Source organism: Brachyhypopomus gauderio, chromosome 1 (assembly GCF_052324685.1).
Source record: "Brachyhypopomus gauderio isolate BG-103 chromosome 1, BGAUD_0.2, whole genome shotgun sequence".
NCBI lineage: Eukaryota > Metazoa > Chordata > Actinopteri > Gymnotiformes > Hypopomidae > Brachyhypopomus > Brachyhypopomus gauderio.
In genome coordinates this window covers 39,193,446-39,213,050 of record NC_135211.1, presented here as the reverse complement: position 1 = coordinate 39,213,050, position 19,605 = coordinate 39,193,446, and the positions used below count along the sequence as shown (strand labels likewise).

Genomic DNA, 19,605 nt, shown 5'->3' with positions numbered 1-19,605 from the left:
TTTGAGTTCAAGTGTTTCTTGTAAAGTCTGTTCTTTTTTTACTTGTCTAGTACCACTTCTACAGCGGTAACAAAATGTACAACATAGTTGGGTTCAAAGACACCAATGAGGTAGAAGTTGTTCCAGCTGCTTGGGTGAAAGATGGCATTTGCTACTGGCCTCCTTATAAAAAAGAAATGATACTGAGAGCAGTCAAATCTCAAGAGCAACCACAAGACTCATGGATCCCATACAGCATTTGTGTTCTCTAAACAGCAAGTAAGTATACAGCGTGTTTTGATTACAACACTATAATCGTGTCCTCGTGATTTTAAGTAACAATGGTGCAACATAACATTATCGCTATGCTATGCTGGAGTGCTCACGCAAGTGTTTCATAGTTAAAGGAATTCCTATATTTTTAAAAATGTCTGGGTACATGTGGATAGTGCCTTAGACATTAAGTGCAAGCCTGCTTTACAGAACAATACAGCCTCACAGTTTATAGTGGCTGAAGTTTGTCTTTTAATTATTAGGTGATTACAGTGCTGCTAGAAGAAAACTACCTGAAACTGTGGAGCACACAGATATACAATCTGAGGAAGAAGACCAACCTAGACCCAAAAGAAGGAGAAGGTAAGTGACCCGTGGTTGGTTTCAACAGGTGACCAGCATCAAAACATGTATCTCCACTTTTGGGCATTTTGACTTTTTTGCATCATGTGATAGTCATGTTTGTACAATTTCATGATGACTGGACCAATAGAAGTGGTCAAAAATACATTGGGAAAAAAGCATGGTTCCATTGTCTTACATTCAAATTGAAGGAGGTATATATGCTATGGTTGCAACGGTATGAGATTTTCACGGTATGATAACCGTCTCAGAAAATACCGTGTTATCACGGTATCACAGTTTGTTACATGTATTATTAAAAAATACACTGACCCTTAAAAAAATGACAACAAAAGGATTTTTTTTGTTCAATGAACTATTTATTGTAGAAACCTGGAACTACTGAATACAAAATGTCTTCTTTTAAAAAAATAAGCTGTACACCTGTTTATAAAAATACTGCAAAATTAGAGAAACCTAAATCATGGATTTCAGTAGGCCTACAATTATTTAAGTTTAAATTATTTATTATCTGATAAACTGAGCCTGGGTCATTGTCTGATCAACAACTGTTGTAAGCGTCCGTTTTACTGAAAAGATACTGCAGAAAGAGAGGATTTATTTCTGACATGATCCTCACAATAGAGTATATATATACATACACAGGTTGGACAATGAAACATACACCTGGTTTTAGGGTAATAATTTAATTTATTAGTATGGTGTAGGGCCTCCTTTTGCGGCCAATACAGCGTCAATTTGTCTTGGGAATGACATATACAAGTGTTCGGAGGGATTTTATGCCATTCTTCATGCACAATAGTGGCCATATCTGTTTTTTCAGGCTGAATTTGTTTTATTTTTCTTGATCCCTTAGCATGCTCGTCAAAGTATCAACTCCCTATGACAGACCAGCGCAGATGAAAGTGAAGTGCGTGGCAAAATACCCAGCAAAGAGGGCAGAGACATTCGAATTAGTGGACGGCTTGGTGGCAGTGAAGACCTCCAAGAGGGTGGCAACTTGTGCCCTGTGCGATGGGCAAAAATTTGTTTTGCTCCATTAAAAAAAAACGATGATTGTCACAGAATTGAAGACAATCAGTCATATTTCATCAAGGGGTACAATATGTCTGAAAAATATGGAACATCAAAAATGTTTTTTACCCCATCGACAATGGTATTTAAAACATCAGATGTTGCAGTGTCTCCTGATTTAGAGGTACAGTGCCGCCATGCCGTCTGCCCTCCCTCCCCAGTATACAAAAATGGGCCAAACTGGACTGCAGGCTACTGTACAATCTCAGGAACAATAGCCAGTGTGAGTATTAATTGTTTAAATATTAGTCTAGTTAAATCTATTCTGTGACCCACAGTGTCATAAGTAATGCATTGAACCTTAATCTTAACTAGTCATGTCTTTATTTTACTTATATCATCTGTGACTCTTGTTTCATTATAGTTGAGCACTACAAAGCTCCAAAACACGAAAGACGGGGCTGTTCCAGTCCGGTGACTGGAGCTGATATCCGGGAAGGAGAAATATGAGGTGGTTCTGTGGAGAGATGCTGCACTGGAAGGCCTCAATCTCTCGGCAAATGTGGTCATCAGCCACCTCCATATTAAAAAACAATGAAGAAGTTACTTTCAATTCAAGTACTTACACAATTGTAAAGGTAAATCAAAAGGTCTTTAGAAACACCTACCATGTAGAAGGACAATTAAGAACTATCTGTCGCCATACGTGGGTTAGCCATCTTCTAACACTTCAGAATTGCTCTATGTAACTGGAATTGCTCACACAGTAACTGGAAATGTAACTTAATATCTTAATATATCAATGAATGATACATATAAATATCAATGACTGATAAAATATAAAACACTACTGATCCTGATGAACTTGAGCTGCAGCCACATCACCATGAAAATTGTTAATAATCTAAACAAATATCTGACTGTATAATATAATCAATAATTGATGTGTATTATATTAATTTAATAAGTATATCTGCCCTAAACCTTGTAAATTCAGTATAAATTGTTCAAAATATTTACCTTTGAGCTCACAATCATGCAATCATCATATTCCCTGTTATTCACAGAAATCGGAGGTGGTACCGTTGTCAGAAGAGGTGGAGGTTGTGGGGATCTGCACCACTCCCACAGCAGTGAAGATTCTCACTGCCCAGATGGAGGAACTGTCCATCCCTCCACATGTCTGGAGTGGAGATACGGACAATCTGATTTTGCAACTCCCCTTTAAAATGACTGTAACACATAATAATGGGGCGATTGCTAGTATTATCTGCCCCTTATTTCCAGAGGCCTGAATTGTAGATCGTTATTGTTGTTGCATGTGTCAGAAAGGGAAACACAGAAATAGCACATCTGGCTAGGGCTGCATCTATGTGAACAATATAGGAAGGCCTGCATGTGTCTATACATGATTGGGCCTGTATATTACTGACAGAAAGATTGAGGGAGCCAGAGACTATGCTTTGTTAATTCACTCCTTGCACACCTAGCACGCATAACATGACTACCCGTGTATTCAAAGTATGAATGTAGTCTGCAAAGCCTGGCATTACATGACTGGCATGACTGACATAACTGATATGACTGAAATGACATAACTGGCATGGCGAACAAAAGTAACATGACTGGAATGAGAGACATGACTGACATGACTGGTATGAATAATACGACTGGACTGAAATGATTGGCATGACGACTTACATGACTGGCAGAACATGACTGATATAACTGGCATGACTGACATGTACTATAGATATGCATACAAACTATACATACATTTAGGTAGAAGTGTGTGTGGTAGTGTATGTACTCAAACTATGACAACATATACTAATACATATACATACATAAGCATACATAGAAACTGTACATACATGTAGGTATAAAGGTGTGATGATAGTATGAAAATCCTAGGAGTATGAAAAGTGATGATTTCAAACTATTATTAACTGTAAATGAACTGTGCATGTACATGTAATGGGAAAGTTGTTTGCATTAGTGCAAGGAATCAAGAGTCCAATTGCATGTTCCCAAATGGAATTATGTAGGGGATATACTTGCTTTTTTTGCAATAGCGCCCCCCAGTGGCCAATCGACACCCGGCTGGAGTATGTCATAGGGGGTGTGCACTTGCCCACACCCAAGAAGTTTTGTGCAGATCGACCAATGGTAAGCCTGTCAAACCTGTGCTGATCACTGACACAATGACAAGACAGCTGCCGCTGTACACGGGGCGACCAGTAGGGGGCCCGCCATACCGTGACAGATCCCCCCTCCAAGCCGCACTCCCCTCCACCGGCTGTGCGGCACACAGCGGCAGCACACGAACCAAAGGGGCCGGAAGGTAGGGACAAGACAGTGACACCCCCTCTAGTCCTGGAGCTGAAACAGCATAAAACACAAGACACACGTTAGCTCCCCTCCCTGGGCGGGATCCTGGACCGACTGGGCCGTTAATGACACTAAACCATGCCCCGGTCGGTCACAGGGCCCTCACGTCCTAACCGGCGCTCGGCCGGTGAGCCCCACATAGTGTGAGGACAAGGAGCTTCGGCTCCTTATCTGTTCGAGGTGTATGGTTACCTCCCTGGACCTACCTCCTCCTGGAGCTGACCCCTGCCTTCTGCTAGGTGCCACCCCAGCCTCCTGGGGAGTCAGCCCCAGCCGGGGCCTCCTTTTACGAGGTGGACTCCTCCACCCAACCCAGGAGCACCAGAGACCGAGGCCCAGAGCACCCCCATCGCGGGCTGGGGAACAGCCCCAAAGGCCTCCTGGTAACCCCGAGCAGGAGGGAGGATCTGCATCTTCCGCAGGAGCTCTTCAGACCGGAGCCCCATGGTCCCCAAACATCCGGGGGCCCCAGCCCTCTAGGGAGGAGCTCTTTATGACCGGGCTCTGGTCATCCCACAACATAAGGGGGCTCCTCCCAGGTAGAGACCCCCACAAGGTCCAGGAACACCACGATCAACCGCCAGGGAGAAGCACCTGCACATAAAACACACATACACACACACCAACACAAAACACAAACGTGCACTACCCTGATCCCCCCCTACAATGGGGGAAAGGTTTCCTCTCCAAATCAGGAGAATCCCCCACTTACCTGGTCAGGGCCTCCGTCAGGAGCGATGCCCCCCCAAACACACATTTAAGGGGAGGAGCATGCGTGGAATTACAGTTAACAAATCACAAGCACGCTAGGACAAAACACGCAAAAACTAGACCCACACGGTGTAAAACTGACAGACAAACGGGACCCAGACATGCGCGCTCTGCACATGAAATTGTGATGCGCCGCTCAAGTTCGCAGTTGCTCCCCACATAAAACAAGACAAACGGGGAGCGAGGCGACGGTGACAAGCAGCACCCGCGTCACACACAAAACATATAAGTGAGACACATACGAGCAACGCAAACGGATCCATATGCCCGTTCACATGTACACGCTTTTAAACACCATACAACATGAAGAGTTTTCCCAGGGAAGGCGCCCTGGTCCTCGCCGTGCCACACACACACAAACACAACACAACACAAAAGCACGGCGGAGCTCTTCAAACAAAACACCACGCAGACAAACACTTACCACGAGACATGACCACGAACGAAGAAGAAAGAGAAGGAGACTGGCGGCTTCCGAAAGTGGCTGGTTATTCCATGACGGGCAGGGTGAGCGAAATAGAATGGACGCGATCACACCAAGTCTCAGGGAAAAAGTATGGTTTAATATAGAAAGTGCGCTAACCAAAAACCCGTGACTTGATCCAAATTAAGGATATAATAACCAGCGGTCAACTGGTACAAAGACAAGACATATTTAGGCAAACAAACGACCCTCAGGTGAGACGGATCATGGGCTCCGCCCACCTGAGGGACGCACACGACGCAACATGACAGGACAGCTGCTGCTGTACACGGGGGAGACCAGTAGGGGGCCCGCCGTACTGTGACAAATATTAATATAATATCTAATGTAATCTAATATAATATCAATATATCTAATATAATATAATATCTATATAATATATATTATCAATAATATAATATGGTAATTTCAATCAACAATATTTAATAGTAAGCACACACGCAAATCGCTATTGCTATATATGACATTAACTTTTTTCTTTTTAATACTATGCGCAAGAATGTCAACTGCTTTCGAGCTCCTCGAGAGAAATGGCTGTGCTTTACTCAGAGTCGGTTCTGGCTAGATTTACGCCCTTACAATTCTGACTATTCTCACAATTCTGACTTTATTCTCGGAATTGTGGGTACTTGGAAGTCATCAGCTTAATGACAGAGACATTACAGACGTGCAGTTGGTGAACTGGATGAAATGTCTGATTTAAGCGAATTTCTACGTGGGCGAGGAGTGCCAGAAGACAGCATTTCATTAATGGAAGAGCAGAAGGTGAGTAACAAAGACAGTTTGTCGGCTGACACTTTTTTCTCAGCAAGTAACCGTTACTTGTTAGCATGTTTGTTAGCTTATAATGTTAGCCAAATAGGCAACGTCTCACATTACATCAAAGTCGGTGAATTTACGGGTTTTTGAGTATTATTGTACTTCTTTTCAGTTTGAACCGAGTACGTTTACTACGGAAATTAAGCAGCATGTTATGAGTGCTAGCCGCCAGCCAATATCAGTTTAAGACTGTTCAAGACTGAAATCACAATTTATAGTCTATGTTAGCATGGTTCTAGTCAGCAGCCTGGCGCTGCACCGGGCTGAGAATTTCACCGGTTCGCTACTGGGAATGACTGTTACCGGGCGTATTGTACACACGCCTTGGAGGGGGGGTTGCATGTTGCATGTTTCTTGCGTACTGACAGTCACGCTGTCTACATTGTGATTAAGAACAGGGCTGCCCCACTGAAGGCTGAATTATGACCGTTACAAAAAAATCGAAGTTACAAAATTCAAGAGGTGCATGACCTCGCGAAGCGACAGCGCGCGGGGCCCTCGCGCAGGGGCCGAGCCACCGCGATTATGTCATTTTCGGACCCACGCGCCGGTCGCGACGTGTCAAGTATAAACCAAGTTTATGGTTTAAACTTGGTTTAAACCCACGCGACGCGGCTCAGGGATGACCTCACACGCAGCGCCAAAAAAGTGCCAGCCGACAAACTGTCTTTGTTACTCACCTTCTGCTCTTCCATTAATGAAATGCTGTCTTCTGGCACCCCTCGCCCACGTAGAAACTCGCTTAAATCAGAGACTTTCAGACGTCCACAGGTTGGTTCACCAACTGCACGCCTCTACATGTCTGTCGGTCTCTGGTCTCTGTCATTAAGCTGATGACTTCCAAGTCCACAGGTTGGTTCACCAACTGCACGCCTCTACATGTCTGTTGGTCTCTGGTCTCTGTCATTAAGCTGATGACTTCCAAGTACCCACAATTGTGAGATTAAAGTCAGAATTGTGAGATTAAAGTCAGAATTGTGAGAAAAAAAAAGTCAGAATTGTGAGAAAAAAAAAGTCAGAATTGTGAGAAAAAAAAAGTCAGAATTGTGAGAAAAAAAAAGTCAGAATTGTGAGAAAAAAAAAGTCAGAATTGTGAGAAAAAAAAAGTCAGAATTCTGACTTTAATCTCAGAATTCTGGCTGCCCTTTTTTTTTTCCAATGCTCCATTTATTTATTTTATTTTTTTATAGTGGCCCTAATCCTCTTCCGTACCTGAAGAACCCTAGCGTTCATTTTGTTTTAAAAGACTTGTAAATCTTCTTAATTTTCTCATCAAAAAAATTCTCATAAGAGAATTACAATAACAAGTAGAACACAGGTATTGTGGAAAAGTCCGGCACTTGAAGTTTTTTAATAAAATGCATAAAGTGATCTAGTGTCACCATTCATGGAAGCAATTAAACCAGAATAGTAATTTGATTTAGTTTGAGCTAAACATTCTTTATAATGAAACATATGGTCCTTGTACATGTCCTTGTGAACGGAGAGACCAGTTTTCCGAAGCAGTCGCTCAGCCGTCCCTTAGTTTTCAAGAGCCAAAGCTTCATCCTTGAACAAGGGTCAGAGTGCGAGACGTGGACCGTACGTGATTTCAGCGGAGCAACAGAGTCAAGGCTGGCCTGAAGACCAGTGTTATATAGTGACACCAGCTCATCAGGGACCATTGAGCATCCAAATGAGCAACTAAACTGGAGGACAGGGAGATTAGATCAATATTTTATATATTGCGGAAGGTGATGAGACGGGGAAACTTATTAGTGGTGAGAGGGAGGTTAACATTAAAAGAAAGAAGAAAGTGGTCAGATAAAATTAGTTCTTCAACAGAACAGTTAAAAGGAGTAACCCACAAACAAACTAGGTCCAAAATGTGACCTTGAGTGAGTGGGAGCATCAATGGATTGATACAGTCCAAAGCTCTCCCAAGCATGATATGAAGTCTTTAGTAAGCACATTGTTCTGTAAATGAATATTAAAATCACCCATAACTATAATAGCCGGCGAGAGAGATGTGTAGTGTAGCGAAATCATGAATAAAATCTGTGTTTAGGAGGTTGGTAGAAATTAACAATTACTGTAGGAGTGGAGCCAGCAAGTCGACAGATCGGTGCCTCAAAGGAGGTAAAAACAGGAGCAGGCACTGGAGAGACTTTTAAATCCTCCCAATGAATTATCGCAAGACCTCCTCCTCGGCCATTCTCGCGAGATTTGCAAACATACAATGTAAACATACCCTGCAGGAGTCGATTCATTAAGTTGAGAATAGTAATTTTGCTGTTGCCAAGTCTCAGTTAAACAGAGAAAGTCATACTTGCGGTTGATGAGGAGATTCTGAACAAGAAGTCCCTTGCTTGTTAATGAGCGGATGTTAAGTAGACCGAAGTTGACGATTGTGCCATCAAATCCAGCAGCGGTGCTAGCCGACTGGGCTGGTTAAGCTAGTACACTGTGGTCAGCCACCCGACTCGACCCTCGACGAAAACAGTGAGAGTGACGAGCAGTAGTCCCAATGATACGCAGTGAACCCGATCTATCCTTATGTAGCCCTCGATGTGTAACAAACAGGGCTGGGCAGGTAGGACGCAGATGCAGATATTTGGAGGTTTAATATGAATGACTAACACAAAAGAGTATAACATATACAAAGACCAAAGATGACAAGCAAGTTAACATAAAAATACACGGAGCGCATGAACTAGCTGAACAAAAACCACTACTCACGACTAGAACATAAACTTACGGCTTACAACTGCCAACATAACTCACGATTCACAAGCTACAATAACCCACAACCACAGAGACCAAACACAGGACTTAAATACACCAACTAAACAAGGGACACACACAACTAGACACACCTGAAAGTGATAACGAGGGGCAGAGAACACGGCAGGGGTGTGAAAACAGAGACAACTAGGAATGTCAAAATAAAAGACACTCAAACACATAGAGAACAAAACTAAACACAAGACTGACAGGGGGGAGGCATGACCACATGACACGATGGCTATATTTCCGACAGGGGATGTAAATAGGATAATTTGGGAACAGGACATTAAGCAACAGTTTGACGGTGGAGCTTGGCAAGCTATCCCAAATAGGGTGTTTCTGAAATGCACTTCCATTAATATTCAAGAGCAGAACTTGGAAATTTATTCACAGAATGTATATAACACCAGCTCGACTTAACAAAATATTTCGATCGCATCTCCTTTATGCCCTAAAAGTAATTCAAATATAGGTACTATAATGCACATGTTTTGGTATTTCCCCAAAATTCAAGCTTTTTGGAAGGATGTACATTCCTTTATTTTCAAGATGGAAAAGCAGGCACATTTTTTCCCCAGCTTTTACCTCTTGTATTTAAGACCTACAAATAGATGAAATAGCTGATTGGAACACCTGTTGACTGTCTTGCTTTATTTAGCTAAAAATGCATATTGCTGTTATGGATGTCTCCAGCAGCTCCCACAAAAAATCAGTGGCTGACCCAAATATCCACTGTTTTGCCCCTGAAAAAACGAACATTTGAAATACACCACCAAACAGATAGATTCTGGTGTGGTCTCCAGTGTGGACATTACTGGGATTGTCACAATAATGCATTTCAACCAGTGCAATGCTGTATTACATATGGGAACATGTTTACATGTTTACGGATATTTTATCATTTTCTGAATTTGGTGACTCTGCAATTGTGACTATGTGTACGCATGTGTATGTACAGGTATGTATATATGTAAGAATACCTTTTGTTGGCTAATACTAATTTAGTATAACAGGACAGTGGACTCATTCTGTTTTGTTTTACTTATTTATTTTTCTTTTTTTTTTCTCTTATAAACTTTTTTCTTTATTATTATCCAACATTCTAAAGATATCATTGTCATTGCTGTTTTGTATTTGTTCTTATTGTAATTATATATCCTACTTACTAATAAACGTATTTTTAAAAAATTGTTTAAACAATTAAAATATTTGGTCAGATTCTCTCCACACATTATCTACAAAGATATTTAGGAAGTAATACAAAAGGTCTTAAAGTGAAAATAAAGAATGATGAAAATTAATATTCATGAAACAATGACCATTATCTCAACAATCTAATATAAAACAGCTGGAAGCAAAATTAAACCATGAAATTCAGACGAATGAATAAATGAATCATAAACACATGAACATGCTCAACTTCCTGGAGTTTCAGATGTCTACTCTCCAGTTCTGACCTCAGCGTAAGTACTGAAATCAGAGTTCTGAACTCTCTTCTTTTTGGGGTGTTTCTGTCCATCCTTTGAGAAGTGTATCGAGCTGTAGCAAACCTCATCTCCTGCCTGTGGACACAAACACAAGAACGTTTAAGAGAACTACTGTTAAAAAGTTTAATTTAAAATGACAATAGATATGAGTTTATAGTAAATAATTTGAGATGACAACTGTGTGTGTGTGTGTGTGTGTGTGTGTGTGTGTGTGTGTGTGTGTGTGTGTGTGTGCAAGGAGATGGATGCAAGTGCAGAGGATTTTGCAAATAATAAAATACAAACAAAAACCAAATCATATGTAACAGTTAAAATGAAAGTAGAATAAACACCTGTGTGAATCCTGTCAAAATGAATATAGACTATGGAAAAAGAAAAAAAGTTATTGTTCCCATTTTAATTGTATATGTAGATAAGAACTACAATAACTTGTGTCTATATTAACTTAGAGAAAATTACAGCTATCAATGAGTTGTGATACTATACAGGGTGGCAATTACTTTCCTGTTGTCTAATATTAATTCACTACATTTGATGCGTTATTTTACAATGCCAATGTCGTTATTAGCATAAAAACCCGTGCTATATATGCTAGGCAGCGGTGTGAGTTGTAAAGCAAGCTAATTCTTGTAAACGTCGAATCACCAAACTGTCTTGTGAATATAGGGATGATATGGCTAGTTTTTTTGGGGTTTTTTTTAATGTAATCACTATACGATCACAGTTTTCAGTTATTCGGGTTTTATTTTCTTGTCAACTTTATTAGCTTGTATGAATGTCTATAGGAGCTTTGATGTTTTTATTGTACAGATTAACTGAGTTGTACGGATGTTCTGCTGTAGGCAATGAAATCAGAGAAAGAAGCCGACCAGAGCCTGCCGAGTCTTTCAGTATAGGCTGCACAAAAAACATTGTCACACATACAAAACGAAAACTGAAGCTGAACATGAACATGAGCTGACATGATTCAGCACTAAACATGATTCAGCACCAAACATGATTCAGCACTAAACATGATTCAGCACCAAACATGATTCAAAGCAAACAGAGGTTAAACAAAATACCCGACAACCAGGTTTGTGAAACACAGTATTTAAATACACAAACTAATCAAGACTAAGACACAGGTGAAACCAGTACGGGCTGAAACAAAGTACATTACATTTACATTTATGGCATTTGGCAGATGTCCTTATCCAGAGCGACTTACATTTTTATCTCTTTTTTTTTTTTTTTTTTTTTTTTATACAAGTGAGCAATTGAGGGATAGGTGCCTTGCTCAGGGGCACCTCAGTCATGGCCTCAGGTCTGGGGATCAAACCCACGACCCTCCGGTCATGAGACCAGTTCCCTAACCACCAGGCCATCACTGCCCACCAAAGTATGGGTTGGAAACTAAATGACGAGGTATGACAGGAGAAACCAAAACAAAGAAGCAAATGAAAGAAATAAAGGGTGTTGCCATGGGAATCGTGACAGCAAAGAATGTTCAATCATGAACAAATGTAGTGATCTGTGTGTGTGTGTGTGTGTGTGTGTGTGTGTGTGTGTGTGTGTGTGTGTGTGTGTGTGTATCTGTGTGTGTGTGTGTGTGTGTGTGTGTGTGTGTGTGTGTGTGTGTGTGTGTGTGTGTGTGTGTGTGTGTGTGTGTGTACCTCGTCGGTATTTCGGTGTTTCTGGCTCTGTGTTTTGCATATCCCTCTCTGACCAGTTTCTGCATCTGTTGTCAATGAAGGAAAAATATTTCAGCCAGTCACATTCCAGATCCATCCTGGAACTCTGGGAGACATCACTGCTAAACCCATAATGTCGTCAGTATTGCTCAACATTAATACATTCTGATACTACATACGTATCTGCAGTACATGCATGTAGCTAGTTAAACTGACCAGATCCATCAAAAAAGCCAAAGGTACTAAATGAAAATCATTAAACCCAGTGAACCTGAACTGTTGTTAATTAAGATCTTAGAGTAACAATGATGCTATATAGATGGACTCTGAATGAAATACCTGTATGTCTCTTGTGACAGAGACAGTAGACACAGGTGGAGGAGAGGAGTGAGGAGAGGAGAACACACACAGGACACACAGTGATCAGCAGCGTCCAGCAGACACCACACTCTGGTACAAGAGTGGTGGAGGTGCAGTTGGAGGTGTAGGTGGGGTGTGGGATCTCCACAGCAGGGAGAGATGAGTCTGAAATCAAAGAGGCAGTGAAGCTGCAATAATGGGCATTGCCAGTGTTAAAAGTTCACACAGACAAACTTAGTTTAATAAGAACTTCAGAGTGTGACTGAAGACTACAGGTGTCTCCTAAACTGAATTACAAGACACCAGCAGGTCAGGGCATGTAAGTGTTAAAAGAAAAACCTGTTCAGGAAATCAGGATACATGATCTTACCCAGAAGAGAGAGACGAATGGTTTTATTCCCATAGTGATACACATAACGATAGTGTGTAACTCCAGTTTCATCTCTAGTAATGGCAGTCTCACGTACAGCACAGTAGTACAGACCCAGATCTGCTTTAGTGATGTTCTTAACACGTAGATCAAAAGTATTGTAGGAGGGATTAAACTCAATAGAGTAACGTGGGAAATCAGTAGATGTGAAACCCTGAGCTGATATATTGAGAGGGGGCTGATGCCCATGTGAGCTGTTTCTCAGCCAGAAGATCCTACGTCCTGTCTTCCAAACACAGTCTGAGAAGAGAGTGATGTCATCTCCTTGTCTGACTCTCATCTGCTCCTCTCGTCCAGAGATCTTCTGACTGGAGAACACCAAACCTGCACCACAAACTCTTTTACACTACAAGGTGTCATGGCCACTTCCACACATACAACACTGAGTAACTCATAGGAGATTCTGAACATGCCCTACGAGTGGAGACTGAATGAGATCACTGCAGTTGAAGTGTTTCATCCAGGCCTTCAGAATAAATGGCCTCGAAATTGTGTTCAATGTAACAAGATGTAAAGGTGACTTACACATGAGGATGAGGAGGGCGACTCTCGATGTCTCCATCTCAGACGCTGGTGCTGACTGGCTAATGGCGGCCGGGGGCTTTTAGGCGGATGTCTGTTCTGAGAGTTGATTGGTCCACGTCAATGGAACATTTTTGTTGTGTGATGGGGTTCAGTTTTGTGGCTGAGGTGACAGTGATCAGTGGAAAATATCTCGCTGTTGGTCAGCAGTCGTCATGGGTGACGCTTTGATTGATCAACGTATTTTCATTGGCTGGTGGCATGTACGTTTCTTTTAACTGATGTGCAAGGGTTTTAAGTTTAGGAGATAGGAGCGAATCAGAGGAGATGTTGTCCAGTAGGCCACGCCCATACCCAGTTTTATCCAATACAACACAGCACCACTGAAGCATAAGTTACGTTTAGTGTGAGTGCATTTGATTGGAGGGATCTCACTTATAAATATCTTTGACCAATTCAGATTATGTAAAATGTCATGTAACAGTGCTTTGTAAGCTGATCCCAGGTCAGTTTAACTACACTGACTAAAAGGGGAGTTTGTATTGTTGTACACAATGTAAAGCAGCTGTTAAAAGTAGACAGAGCGGCCTGAGCTATTGGGGACGGGGCTTCCTGTTCCTGAGCTATGGGGGGCGGGACTTCCTGTTCCTTTAGCCACTTGCAAGCATGCAGGTTTTGTGCAGTGCAACAGAGATGGAACCTTTACTCTGGTCTGGAGATCAGAGCAGATTTTTTTTCCAAACTTACACACACACACACCACAGACACACACACACAAACACAAATATCTTTCACTTCCTGTATGCCTTCCTGTATATACATTTAGTTATGATTAGTTCATCACTGTCAGTGTGCACACATACTTTAATCAGACAGCACAGACGATGCACTCCGTGAAGTGCACACTTTGCAGAGATATGCAATCATACATTTTTTATTTAACACATTTACATAAACACACCAACAAATAAGAGTCTGCATTAAAGAAACATGAAAAAACTGTTTGATGATGTGCACACACTCGTGTGAGATTTCCTGTTAATCTTTGACTGTCAGATGCTGCTCTCCATGTTGGCTGGAAATGTGACTACACAGTTCATCTGATAACACAGATATGTTGGCCTCTGTCTCAGTGTGTGTGAACAAACACTGGAGAACTGTGTGTCTGAAAGAGTGTGTTCTTCCACAGTGGGGATTCTGTTTCTATCCAGGTCCCCACATGACTAGTAATGTAGAGTAGCATTAGGCTAACAATCTGCACTCGGTAAACGTTTTTTACGGTTAGATTGTGGTTGTGTGTGTAAAAAACCTATATATGTATGCATGTTGTCACCAGAACACAAGATGTGGTGGGTGGTGAGTAAGAAAACTGATAATGTGAGCAGTCATCAGTGCTCTGATCTTAAGAGATCGTAACATTTCGGGTGTGGTGTGATCATGCGACAGATACACGGAAGAGAGTATAGAATCAGTAAGTTTTAATTAACTAGCTTTAATTCACTGAACGCGGACGACGAGGCATTTTGAACTATGAACACTTACTGCAAACCAAGGCAAAGGAAATGACGAATGACAAGAAAACTGAACCAACCTCAAGATTACGATAATATATACACACCAAGACCTGAACAAACCCACATGACAGTAGGTAACACAAAGATAATTCTAATTAACTATTCTAATTCTAATAATCATTCTAATTAATAAAACTAACATACACAGACTCACAAGCATAACACACAAACAGGTTAACACCATGAACAAACGACAAAGCATAATCAGACTCATACACGGGTCACACAGACAGGACATGGACAAAACACAATACCGCGACAATAAACCTCAACCAGGGATCTAGACTAAAACGAACACCAACAAGAACTAGCCGTTGAACAAGAAACCTTACATAGATATGAAACATGCATTCAAACACTAGAACACAATATAAACTTAAAACCCATCCTAGAACATAAACCAAACGACATAAACCCTGAAACCTAAAGAACTGCTAGTATGTAGAAAATGAAACACAGAGATTTATCTAATTACAAACTACAAAGCCAAACAAACCAAGAGCTCTAGAATAAGGGCGGACACCAGCATCTATCGCCATAAACAACCAGATATAAAGGACAATGAAGCTCCACGTAGAGTCCAGACACCTGCTACATATACACATACAACTAAGACCCACTAACACGGAGGTGTAACAAAGGGGCGTGGCTAGACAAATCCTGAAGAAACCAAGACGAAGACACTATACAGAGGAGGGGCTTACAGGAACACATGAACATGATAGACATTGAGCGCACTGAGCAAGTTGTACATTTTTCACGTGGTTGCAGATTGACAAGAGCGTCTTAGCGCTATGGTGAAACGTGGTGAGACGATTAAAGGACTGTGACAGAGTGGCTTGGAAGTTAAGACTATACTTTCAGGAATCATTTCTATAGTTTCTAACTGAGAAATGTGATTCGAAAGTGTTACATCTCCCTAACCATGATGATGAGCTGAGATGTTTTCTCCTTAGCGCGAATCGGACAACGAGTAATGATTTATAATCATACGCTCCTTGTCATTGATGAATGTTCCTCCTGCGTTTCGCAGGTTAGGAGGGAGAAAGCATGTTCAGAGTGGTTAGCTCTTATTTACAGTCTAAAGGGAAACTTTAGTTGCATACATGTATTAATGGTACTTTATTCTTCTATGTCATGGTCTATGATGTCATTAGGTAATGTACGACAGTGACTTTTATGCTCATGCATGCCAGCAGCCCACCAATCACATGTATAACCTATAGTTTCCTTTAGTTTCCTAAACAAAACATAGAGCACTGATGACAAACAGGTTATGAACAGATTACAAACATTAAATATGACGCATACACTTTATTGAAATTTGTATAATAATTGTATTTTAATAAACAATTTTAATAATAATTGTATTGTATAGAAGCAAAGACCAAAATAGTTTTAGACACCTCTGAAAGTGACACAGACTGTTCTGTGGCTGTAGACCTGTCAAATGATAAGGCTCAGAATTTGTTTTAAAAAAGTAATGCCATCTTTATTGATGCACAAAGCATTCATTCACTTAATCTATTTCTATTAAAATCCTGAACGTTGGTTTGCTGTACCATTGCTGTACTGAACTGTACTATTGGATATTACTGGATATGATTAGTATGTAGTAGTAAAATGTCTTTTCCTTTTTATTTTTCTGTTTAAATTGATTGTTTCCGACAGCCAAATTCCCTTAAAGAATATTTTCTGCCATCTAGTGGTCACCAATGATGTTACAAATTGTGAGAACAGACGACTATTACTGTATTCTTTTTCTTAGACCATGATAATGTAAACACTTATGAGAATGAATGCATGAATGAAGGTCCACGTATATAGTGTCTTTCTCTGAACCCAAGAACCCTCGTGAGAAGAAAACCCTGATTATAGTACCTATTTTTTATTTTTAGTAAACGTATCCCTTTGTAAAGAGAATGTACACGCTGTCAAATAAAGTAGTTAACCATACTGACACTAACCATACTAATATATATATATATATACACACACACACACACACACACATACATGTACATACACATACCCACACACAGACCTGATTATGCAATGTCAAACTAAGGCATTTGAATAAGAATGTCAAACTAAATTACTGAATAAATATCAATACAAACAAAGCCAAAGATTTGTTATGATCACATTGTAACTGGCCACACAAAAGTGGCATAAAAGTGTCTGAACAGTGCAGTGAGCCAAATGTGTAAAGGACATAATAAAGTTTAAATATAAGACAGTACTGAAATCCCATTCATTCCAATTCACAAAAGATCAAATACTAGTTCAGCTCAACTAATTCAAAAACTAGTTCAGTTTAACTAAATCAAACAATGAATAAATGCAGTTCTGTTATTGACCCTGACCAATTTGCTCAAGACTTCTCTGTGCATCAAGACATTCCACACGTTTAAGTCATGACTGTGTTCAGTATGACTGTGTTCAGTATTGTTTACTGATTGGTTTTGTAATGAATACTGAATCTTCCCACACAGATCACGCTGCAGACTCCACAACTGTGAATCACAGTGGACAAGAGGACTTGGTGGACATGGACGTAGAGAAATCACACTGGATTAAAGGACGTAATAGACGTGGACGTAGAGAAATCACACTGGATTAAAGGATGTAATAGACGTGGACGTAGAGAAATCACACTAGATTAAAGGACGTAATAGACGTGGACGTAGAGAAATCACACTGGATTAAAGGACGTAATAGACGTGGACGTAGAGAAATCACACTGGATTAAAGGACGTAATAGACGTGGACGTAGAGAAATCACACTGGATTAAAGGACGTAATAGACGTGGAAGTAGAGAATGGAGCCTCAGAAAGATAAAGCATGATCATCCATAAACACCTACACAAACAGGCAGAGTAAATATACTAATTATTACTAATATGTACTAATTAGTAAGTGAGTCCAAAGTGTTAGACTGCAACATTGTTGCAGCTTCAGGCAGACATCCCAAATCCACCACACCTCTTTGAATTTATTTTTGGTGAGAGATTTCCCAGAGTGAATTATTAACACCACTGCAACAACGGGTTTCTTTGTCACCCCATATAAAGTAATGACCACACCCACAGGGGCTGAAGAACGCCTGCTAACAGAGGTTCAAAATTTCAAATTTTTATACCTAAACAACCAAATCTGCAACAAATAATACCACCTCTATATGAAGAGAGCATGAAAAGAGACTCCCAATGCATCTAAAACATGCTTCAAATCTCGTCACAATGACCCCTTAATTACTAATTACCATTTAAACAGAGTCACAGTTTCTGCGAGCTGTCCTGTGCATGATCTGCAGACGGATCCTTGTCTTTCTTCTCCTTTTTCTTGAACAGATTCTTGAGTTTTGAGGTCTTCTTGACTTTGACTCCGCTGAGGGACTCTGGAGGCGATGTGTTGTCATGGCGAGGAGACCTACTCATGGAGCTCTCGCTACCCACAAGGCTTTGGGAGGAGGTGGACATTGAGGACAGTGAGGCAGCGTGGCTGAGAGATGTAGGACTGGAGGCATGTAGTGGGCTCTGGTAGGACTTCTCTAGAATGCCATCATAAACCAGCTGGCTGAGTGGATCTGGAGGTGGAGCCCAGATCACCAAAGAGCTGATGGTGAGATCAGGCTGGCTGAAGTGGCCTGGGTCTGCAGGCAAGAACTCATCTCTGGATGTTTTGGACATCTCTGAATGCTGGTCTCTAGAGATCTTTCTAGAAGTGCCATCGTCCTTTCTCTCTCGGAAAGACATTGTGCGGTGGGTCTCCATGTCCAATTCATCAAGTGTCTTTTTTCTAGTTCCACCATCCATGGAAGCACCTCTAAAGAGTTTTCCCCTATAGAAGGGGGAAACGTCCCCTATAGAAGCCTCCGGTTTAAAGAGGTTTCCCTTTGGCATTTCCACCGGAACATCAGCTTTGTCTCTACCTGCCGTCTTTAGGGTAAAGTCAGTTTCACCTTCAGTATATGGGCCTGAATTTCCACTTTTGATATCAGTGTCACATTCATCTGCCAGCATCATTCTGGAGAGGCTGTCTCCTGAGAGATCCTTCTTTTCTCTAAACACCTTACGTCTTATATCAGTCTCACATTCATCTGTTGGCAACACTCTAGAGAGGCTGTCTCCTGAGAGATCCTTCTTTTCTCTAAACACCTTACGTCTTTGAATGCTCACACTTCCATCAGCCTCCTCCCTGTATCTTAGTCCAGGGTTTGGTTCCACCAGAGAATCTGACATCTCCCTGTTGGACAGTCTAAGAGAGGAATTATTAATATCAATTGCTAAATTCCTTTTTACCATCCTGGAATCAACAGCAAGGTTAGGTTCTTGTGAACCCGTAGAACTCGACAAAGGTTCTACTGACGCCTCTGGTTCTTGTCTAGATGTCTTTCTGGATGGGGTTTCCACAGTGAGTTCCTCCCTCGAAACCTTTCTGGAGCTGTCTCTCAGAGATTCCCTGGCTTCCTCTCGTGACAGCTTGCGTGAGGGAGTGTCCTCGTGTTCACTGCGTGAGATTTTGCGAGTGACGCTGTCAGAGAAAAGGTCGACATCTTCACGGTATAACCGTCGGGGCGGTGTGTCCAGCCCAGGGCCGGTGTACATCCTGCCAATACACTCGCCCTCAACTGCAGACTCCATACACTCTCTATGGAGAAGACAGAGAAAACATTCTACAGTCCTTAAACACTGA

The 19,605-nt window shown here is 41.2% G+C and overlaps 2 protein-coding genes and 1 non-coding gene across 3 annotated transcripts in view; 1 reads left to right on the top strand and 2 right to left on the bottom strand.

Annotated features, from left to right (window-relative positions):
• Positions 1-10,134: 10,134 nt before the first annotated feature.
• On the bottom strand, positions 10,135-13,469 carry LOC143527318 (uncharacterized). Its single transcript, XM_077022467.1, has 5 exons — positions 13,336-13,469; positions 12,751-13,134; positions 12,360-12,545; positions 12,003-12,067; positions 10,135-10,422 (listed from the first exon to the last, which is right to left on the bottom strand). The coding sequence occupies exons 1-5, from the start codon at positions 13,370-13,372 to the stop codon at positions 10,300-10,302; spliced, it is 795 nt and encodes a 264-aa protein (XP_076878582.1). The 5' UTR covers positions 13,373-13,469; the 3' UTR covers positions 10,135-10,299.
• Positions 13,470-14,302: 833 nt separating this feature from the next.
• stim2a (tromal interaction molecule 2a) overlaps positions 14,303-19,605 on the bottom strand; it is a 28,669-nt gene continuing 23,366 nt past the window's right edge. Inside the window, exon 12 of the mRNA XM_077013552.1 lies at positions 14,303-19,560. Coding sequence (XP_076869667.1) covers positions 18,186-19,560 — 1,375 coding nt within the window. The 3' untranslated portion in view covers positions 14,303-18,185. The remainder of the gene's footprint in view (positions 19,561-19,605) is intronic.
• LOC143528034 (small nucleolar RNA U3) lies at positions 15,755-15,970 on the top strand. The gene has a single exon (XR_013134341.1). It is a non-coding gene; the product is annotated as a small nucleolar RNA U3 (small nucleolar RNA).

Bases quoted from the DNA above. Each gene is read 5' to 3' on its own strand.
- LOC143527318 (XM_077022467.1), bottom strand. From the start codon at position 13,372: ATGGAGACATCGAGAGTCGCCCTCCTCATCCTCATGT. The intron at 13,135-13,335 runs GTAAGTCACCTT...TTTGTGGTGCAG, and splicing joins CGCCCTCCTCATCCTCATGT to GTTTGGTGTTCTCCAGTCAG. The intron at 10,423-12,002 runs GTACACACACAC...TTGTGTCCACAG, and splicing joins AACACCGAAATACCGACGAG to GCAGGAGATGAGGTTTGCTA.